We start from the raw sequence: 8,117 nt of genomic DNA on the forward strand, positions 1-8,117 counted from the left end.
ATTTCCCTCCATCTCCCCCGGCTGCCACTCCCGCGGAGAATCCCTGCGGTCAGCCACCCAGCGGCTTCATCTCTGCCTCCATCAGCTGCGGGGCCTGCAGAACAAAGCGTGGGGGCCAGAGGAGTCTCCCAATCCAGCACCAGCCTCCCCCCGCCCCCAGCTCTTCCAGTAAACAGCACCAGCATGGGCCTGGCTTCTGAGCCCTTCCTCCCCTCCCGCACCTCTGTCCCCACTGCCCACGGGCACCACGGCCCTCACACACACTGGCTATGGCAGCTTCCCTCTCCGCAGCCTCCCGCCCGGCACGGGAAGGCCACGGCTGCTGCTGCCTTCTCGCGCCCATTGGGCCGAGCAGACCCACGTCCCGCCAGCCCCTGCGCCCCTCAGGAGCTCGGTGTCCAAGCCCTCCAGGGATCCCACCAGCCCCACGCTGCCTGCTGCCACTCGCTAGCCGCTGGCCCTCGCCAACCCCCCCATGCGCCACGCAGCCCCGGGGCCCCCTGCCGAAGCAGCCACCTGCCGTAACGTGGCCAACCCGGGAGTCTCCGGAGTTAAAGATCAATCCTGAATTAAAGGTGACGTCACGTGGTGAAGCCTGCGGGACTGTCCAGCCGGGATTGGCACCCCTCGCTGCTGCGGTGGGGGTTTGGTCGGTGCCAGCAGGCGCCCGGCAGGCCCAGTTCTCAGGGAGAGCGGCCAGGCAGGACGACTTTCAACGCCTGCGTCAGGGAGGGCGTCCCGGCAGCTCCGCTCCTCAGAGACGGGGCTCCACGGGGCCACCTCGCCCGGTCGCCGGCTCACAATCCTGAGCAAAGGCAACTGACCAGGCCAGCGGGACCGGCGTCAGGGGACACCACATAGCATCGCCCAGAGCCGCGCAGGCGAGGGGGGAGCCCGGAGCCGCGCAGGCGAGGGGGGAGCCGTTGGCCTCCATGAAAGGTGCCCTCGCCCACGACAGACCGGGGGTCTCCTGCCCCCCGTGCACGGACAGAGCTCACAGCAACAAGCCCCTCAGGGCCACGCACAGTCCCCCCACTCCCCAGCACTGCAGGTATAGTCCCCGCATGACACAGAGCCACACACGGTCCCCCCGCACCCTCTGCTCTGCAAGGCAGAGTCCCCCCACGACACAGGGCCCCACACGGTCCCCCCGCACCTCCCACACTGCCAGGCACGGTCCCCCCACGACACAGGGCCCCACACGGTCCCCCAGCACCTCCCGTACTGCCAGGCACGGTCCCCCCACAACACAGGGCCCCACACGGTCCCCCCACACCTCCAGGCACAGTCCCCCCATGGTCCCCCCACACCCCCCGCACTGCAAGGCACGGTCCCCCCCACAACACAGGGCCTCACACGGTCCCCCCGCACCCCCCGCTCTGCAAGGCACGGTCCCCGCACGACACAGGGCCACGCACGGCCCCCCCCGCACCCCCCGCTCTGCAAGGCACGGTCCCCCCACGACACAGGGCCACGCACGGTCTCCCCGTACCCCCCTCACTGCCAGGCATGGTCCCCCCACGACACAGGGCCCCACTTGGTCCCCCCGCACCCCCCACACTGCCAGGCACAGACCCCCACAACACAGGGCCCCACACAGTCCCCCCACACCTCCCGCACTGCAAGGCACGGTCCCCCCACGACACAGGGCCACGCACGGTCCCCCCACACCCGCCGCACTGCAAGGCACGGTCCCCCCACGACACAGGGCCACACACGGTCCCCTCACGACACAGGGCCACACACGGTCCCCCAGCACCGCAAGGCACGGTCCCCTGCAGTCCCACACACAGTCCCCCCAGTATAACACGCCCTCCCGTCAGACTCCCCAAGGCAATACAGTCATCCCCTCCCCTACTAGAGCCAGGCTAACTAGGGCCCTACCAAATTCATGGTCCATTTTGTTCAATTTCATGGTCATAAGGATTTAAAAAATCATACATTTCACGATTTCAGCGATTTAAATCTGAAATGTCACAGTGTGATTGTGGGGTCCTGACCCAAATAGGAGTTGTGGGGGGGCGTCACACGGTCATTGTAGGGGGGTTTGCAGGGTTGCTACCCTCACTTCTGCGCTGCGGCTGGCAGGGCGCTGCCTTCAGAGCTGGGTGCCTGGCCAGCAGCTGCCGCTCTCCAGCTGCCCAGCTCTGAATTCAGCGCAGAAGTAAGGGTGGCAATACCGTGACCCCCCCTAAAATAACCCGGAAACCCCCCCTCGCAACACGTTTTTGAGTCAGGCCCCCCACTTTGAGAACCGCTGGTCTCCCCCATGAACTCTGTATAGTAGAGGGTGAAAGCCCACAAAAGACCAGATGTCACAGTCTATGACGTGTTTTTCATGGCCTTGAATTTGGTAGGGCCCCAAGAACAACCCTGCAGCACGTGGTGCCCCCCATCCTCCCAGGGCCAGGCATGCTCCCCACCTTCCCCACAGGGTAACAGTGTGAAACAGTTTCCTTGTCGCCTCTCCACTCGTACAACGCCCATCCCACAGCCCGGCACCCCTGCAGCCCTGCCCCAGGTAGGCACTCCTCACCTATTTCCTCTGCCCGTCTCGGGGCGCAGCAGGCCTGCGATGGCTCGCTGCCAGCGTGGTATGTCCCTCCCGCAGGCCGACCCTCCTCAGGCCCCAGCCATCCGGAGGGAGTTTGGCACGCACAGCACCAGAGAACACGGCCCCCCATTGCCGCGCTCCGTGGGGCACGAGCTGAACCGCTCCCCTGCTGCAAACATCGACAACTAGCCCCCAGCTCCAGAGAAGGTCCCCAGGGCCCAGCGAGGGGAGGGGGCTGCCCAGTCAGCTGCAGAGCCAGGAATGCCCCTGGGGGTCCCAACCCCAGCCCCCTGCCGGACCAGGGTGTCTCCCTGTCCTGTGCGGCTGCCGGCTGTGCTAGGACCCTGCCCCGTTGCCCATCTCCTGAGGCCAGGCACTGGCTGCAGGGGCACCCCAGGCTGGCCCCCCTCGGGCTGGGGCTCCGAGCTCCTGCCCAGCAGGCCAGTGCAAGCCTCACTAAGGCCCACAGGGAGCCACCACCCTAGGACCCGAATCCCCTGGGGTCCCCAGGGAGCGGGCACAGGGGTATTCCCCACATGCAGTCAGGGACCCTGCGGGGAGGGGCTGGGAGCCTGGGACAGGGACATGGGGGCATGAGGCAGTGCTGGGGCTGGGGGGCCTGGACCCTCCCCAATCCTGCCCCTTCACGTTGCCATGGTGCCAGCAGTGGGGCCAGTGAGGCAGAAGCTGCCCCCACCTGTCTCCACAGCAGCCCCCATCGCTGGAGGAGTCACCGGCGGGGGGGAGGGTGGCGTGAGAGCAGGGATCGGGGCACGAACCCTAACGCTGCCATGCCCCATTTGCTCACCAGTCTCCCAGCCGCTCAGCGGGCGGGTGGGACCCCCGTGCCAGGCCTACGTGTGCTCTGAGGTACACCAGGTTCCCGCCGCGGTGCCCGAGCCAGGCGGGAGGCAGGCCAGGGCCCCTCTCAGCCAGCCTCAACCCCTGCGAGCCCCAGACCGCCAGGGGCTGGGGGCCCCGGGATCTCACAGCATAGCGCCAAGCAGCCCCCGCTGCCTGCTTCCCTGACACCCGGGGGTGGCCCGTGCCATGGACAGCCGGGAACATGGGGCACTGCGAGCAGCTGACCAGTGACCCCCCCTCCCCCACTGTAGCTGACCAGTGGGCACCGCCCGCTCCAGTGACCCCCCTCCCCCACTGTAACTGACCAGTGGGCACCGCCCGCTCCAGTGACCCCCCTCCCCCACTGTAACTGACCAGTGGGCACCGCCCGCTCCAGTGACCCCCCTCCCCCACTGTAGCTGACCAGTGGGCACCGCCCACTCCAGTGACCCCCTCCCCCACTGTAACAGACCAGTGGGCACTGCCTACTCCGGTGACCCCCCTCCCCCACTGTAACTGACCAGTGGGCACCACCCACTCCAGTGACCCCCTCCCCCACTGTAACAGACCAGTGGGCACCACCCACTCCAGTGACCCCCTCTCCCACTGTAACTGACCAGTGGGCACCGCCCACTCCAGTGACCCCCCTCCCCCACTGTAGCTGACCAATGGGCACCGCCCACTCCGGTGACCCCCTCCCCCACTGTAACTGACCAATGGGCACCGCCCACTCCGGTGACCCCCCCCTCGCCCACTGTAACTGACCAATGGGCACTGCCCACTCCGGTGACCCCCCCTCCCCCACTGTAACTGACCAGTGGGCACTGCCCACTCCAGTGACCCCCCTCCCCCACTGTAACTGACCAATGGGCACTGCCCACTCCGGTGACACCCCTCCCCCACTGTAACTGACCAATGGGCACGGCCCACTCCGGTGAAACCCCTCCCCCACTGTAACTGACCAATGGGCACTGCCTACTCCAGTGACCCCCTCCCCCACTGTAACTGACCAATGGGCACCACCCACTCGGGTGACCCCCTCTCCCACTGTAACTGACCAATGGGCACGGCCCACTCCGGTGACCCCCCCTCGCCCACTGTAACTGACCAATGGGCACTGCCTACTCCAGTGACCCCCTCCCCCACTGTAACTGACCAATGGGCACTGCCTACTCCGGTGACCCCCCTCCCCCACTGTAACTGACCAATGGGCATGGCCCATGCTGGTTCGGCCCAATGGGCTCTGTTGTCTGGCAGCTCGTCTCAGCCCCCGTGCGGGTGTTGGCCCCCAGGCTCGGAGTCGGGGGGCACCGTGAGGTGCAGCGACCTGGCTGGGACTCACAGATCAGGGTTTGGTGCTCAGGCGTTGGCCAGCAGCAGGGCGGGGGGGGGCTCTTTTTCCGGAAGGGCCCCCCCTCGGGCATTGCTGCTCTAAGTGGGGCCGCTCAGCTGGCCCCACCCCGCTCGCCGGGCCAGCTGGAAGGGGCGTCGGGACTGCAGTGTCTGGCGGGCACCACTGGCTTCCCCCAGTACCCGCTGCACCGCCCGCTCTCTCCTTCTGCCCCAGCGCTCGGCTCTCCAGCTCCCTGGACCGGCCCCCCAGGGCCTCCTCCCCCACCCCTGGGCTCTCCCAGTCTCTAACCACAGCCAGCCCACATGGCTTCCCCCGTCTCCATCCCCCTAGGGCCACATTCACCAGTGTGACAACAGGCCCCAGCCCTGCACCGGGGCGCCGGCTCCATCCCCACCACGCTAGGTGCTCAGAGCTCTCCCAGGGCATCGCCTGCCGCTTAGGGACCTGTGGCTGCGGTGAAAATTCACATGGCAAAGTGCGACTCCGGCAGTGGATACCCAGCGTGGCCGTACGGCTGGTAAGCGGGTGTTGTGCCCCACCCCAGAGGCAGCTGTCCACACACGTCCCAGGGCCTTGGCCTCAGACCCTGCTCCCCTGGAGCAAGTCCCCGGGTGGCGCCTCGACCTTACCTTCCATATCCAGGATGGCCAACACGGCGCTGGTCATGGCCTCGCCCTGCTCGTTCTGGGCCACACAGGTGTAGATGCCGGCGTCCTCCAGCTTGCTGTCCCGGATCCACAGGGTGCCGTACTCCTCTCCCCGCGGGGGGATTTGCGCCTCGTTTTTGTACCAGCGCAGGCGGGGCTGGGGGCTCCCAACCACAGCCACTCGCAGCCGAATGTCGCAGCCAGTGCCAATGGCTGCGTTCTTCAGCTTCCGCACAAAGACCGGGGCTGCTGGGCGAGCTGCCCCCGCTTCGGGCACCGCCGTGACCTTGGCGCGCTTCGGGGGGATGCCGGGACTTGGAGGGGCCGCTCCGGGCCTCCCCAGCATGCGCGCCACCCCCCCGGCCTCCTCCCCAGATTTGCTCAGCTTGCTCTGCGCCTGGGCCCGGTGCATGGCTCGTGGCCGCTGAATTCAGCCGTCACTGGGTTGCCAGTTGCAGCCCTGCTCCCTGCCGAGCCTGTACCCAGGGCCCCGGACTCAAGGCAGCTGCAGATGGACCCCCGGGCAGCCCCCACGATCCGTTTCTCCCTCTTGCCGCACAGCTTGGTGCTGGGAGCTGCCCCCGGCTGCTGGGCATGTGCCAGGAGGCAAGAGGAGGAAAGGCCGCTGCCCCGTGCAGGTGGCGTTCAGTTCGGTGCCTGCCCAGCCGGACGAAGCCCCGAAGGTCGCAGCTCCGGGGGTGAGTGCAGGGTTATTTTTAGGCTGGGTCTCAGGTTGCTGCCTGCACAGTGGAGCCAGACGTGCGGAGGGGGCCCAGGCCGCACACCAAGCCGGGAGCTGCACCGTGCCGAGATCAAGCCGCAGCTCCGCTCCGTGACCCAGCACCTGCTCCTCTCCCTACCTGGGGCGCGGCTCCCTGCAGCCGCCCTCCGCTCCCGCAGGCTCCCTCTGGCCTCAGACCTCGGCGTCCCCCCGTCCCGCTCCCTGGAGCCCCGGCAGAACTGAGCCGTCTCTGCCCCCCTCCTGAAGTAACAGCTGCCCTCTGATGTGTCACATTCCTTGGCCTGGCTCCCCCACTCAGAGCCGAGTGCGCGGCTCCACTTGCAAAGATCGCCAGGGGGCCCGGGGCCTTTCCATATTAGCCGCAAGGCCGAGAGGGGGCCACCGCGGCCCAGCCCTTGGCCGGCTCTGAGAGGCAGCTGCAGCCCGGTGGTGGAGCCGCGGGAAGCATGCGAGGGGAACAGACACAGCATGCTCCCTGCAGAGCGAGAGCCCGGCTGGGGACACGGGCCAGGCCCGCCGCGGCTCAGGGCCGAGTGCCAGGCACCACACGCCCTCTGTGCAGACCCTCACTCCCCAACACCTACCGCACGGGCGGGGCTACGTGTGCACTTGGGGGCGGGGGCCCTGGCTGGGAAACTCAGCGCTCGTGGCAGCTTTCCCCCCCAAATCGGTCAGTTTCCCTGGCCAGGGGGCGTGTGACCCCCCAGCCTTGCCAACTACAAGAGATCACAAATCCTGAGTCAGACCCCCAGGAACCCTGAGATTAGCCCCAAAGTCCAGAGTTTTTAAAAACACCATCAAATGATCTAGTCGGGCTTGGCTTTTTCATTCCCCTCTATGTCTCTGCCAGTGCGTGTGCGAGCCTTTCACGTTGGAAAATCAACCGTTAACACACTCACAAATGCAGGCCCAATCAGCGACAAACTGTACGAGGGCTGGGAATTAAAGCTGGAAATTAGCACCCACGCTCCGCAGCCCCTCTCGAGCCTCCGCTCTTCCAATTAGTTTTCAATAGTCGTGTGAGCTGCGAACCTTTGTCCATGTAAGACTGGTGAAAGCCCCAGCACCTCTCTACCTGCTGCAAACACCCTCCCCCAAGCAGGGTTTATGGAAATAGGTCTTGTCAAACAAACCTTATTTCACTCTTCAATGAGCTTACAAGTCTGGCTGATAAAAGGTAACTGCACAGATGTAATGGACTTTGACTTTTGTAAGGCATTCGGCTTGGTTGGGCGTGACATTTTGATTAAAAAGCTAGAACGCTATAAAATTAACATGGCCCAGAGTAAATGGATTAAGAGCTGGCTAACACATAGGTCTCAAAATGTAATTATAACTGGAACATCATCACTCAACATTTGCTTCTCGTGGGGTCCCACGGGATGGGTTCTTGGCCCTGCTCTATTTAACACTTTTATCAGTGCCCTGGAAGAAAACCCAAAGTCTTTGCTGCGAACTCCCCCAGTGGACACAGAAATCAGGGGCAGGTAAAGAATGCGGAGGCCGGTCCCTGAGACAGAGTGACCTGGATCGCTTGGGAAGGAGGCACATGTCGAGGTCTGCGTCTAGGAGCAGAGAATGCCGGCTGTGCACACAGGGCGGGGGACTCTCGCCTGGGAAGCGGGGACTGAAAAAGATTTTGAGGTCATGGTGGATAATCAGCTGAACATGAGCTCCCAGTGCGACTCAAAGGGCTAATGCGATCCTGGGCTGCGTAAACGGGAATCTCAAGTAGGAGCAGAGAGGTTCTTTTACCTCTGTCCTTGGCACTGGTGTGACGCTGCTGGAATCCTGTGTCCAGTTCTGGGGCCCATAATTCAGGAAGGATGTTGATAAACTGAAGAGGGTTCAAACAGAGAAGACAGATTCAAGGATTAGAAAACCTGCCTCTAGTGACAGACACCAGAACCCAATCGATTTAGTTTAACAGAGACGGTTAAGGGGTGACATGGTCACAGTCTGTAAGTACCCATATAC

At 64.7% G+C, this 8,117-nt stretch overlaps 1 protein-coding gene across 1 annotated transcript in view; it reads right to left on the reverse strand.

The window, feature by feature from the left end:
• Positions 1 to 5,810, reverse strand: part of SPEG (striated muscle enriched protein kinase) — a 118,935-nt gene extending 113,125 nt beyond the window's left edge. The window contains exon 1 of the mRNA XM_077829841.1: positions 5,381 to 5,810. Within this exon, the coding sequence (XP_077685967.1) occupies positions 5,381 to 5,810 (430 nt within the window). The remainder of the gene's footprint in view (positions 1 to 5,380) is intronic.
• Between the last annotated feature and the right edge of the window lie 2,307 nt (positions 5,811 to 8,117).

This window comes from Eretmochelys imbricata, chromosome 11 (assembly GCF_965152235.1).
Source record: "Eretmochelys imbricata isolate rEreImb1 chromosome 11, rEreImb1.hap1, whole genome shotgun sequence".
NCBI classification, from domain to species: Eukaryota; Metazoa; Chordata; order Testudines; family Cheloniidae; genus Eretmochelys; species Eretmochelys imbricata.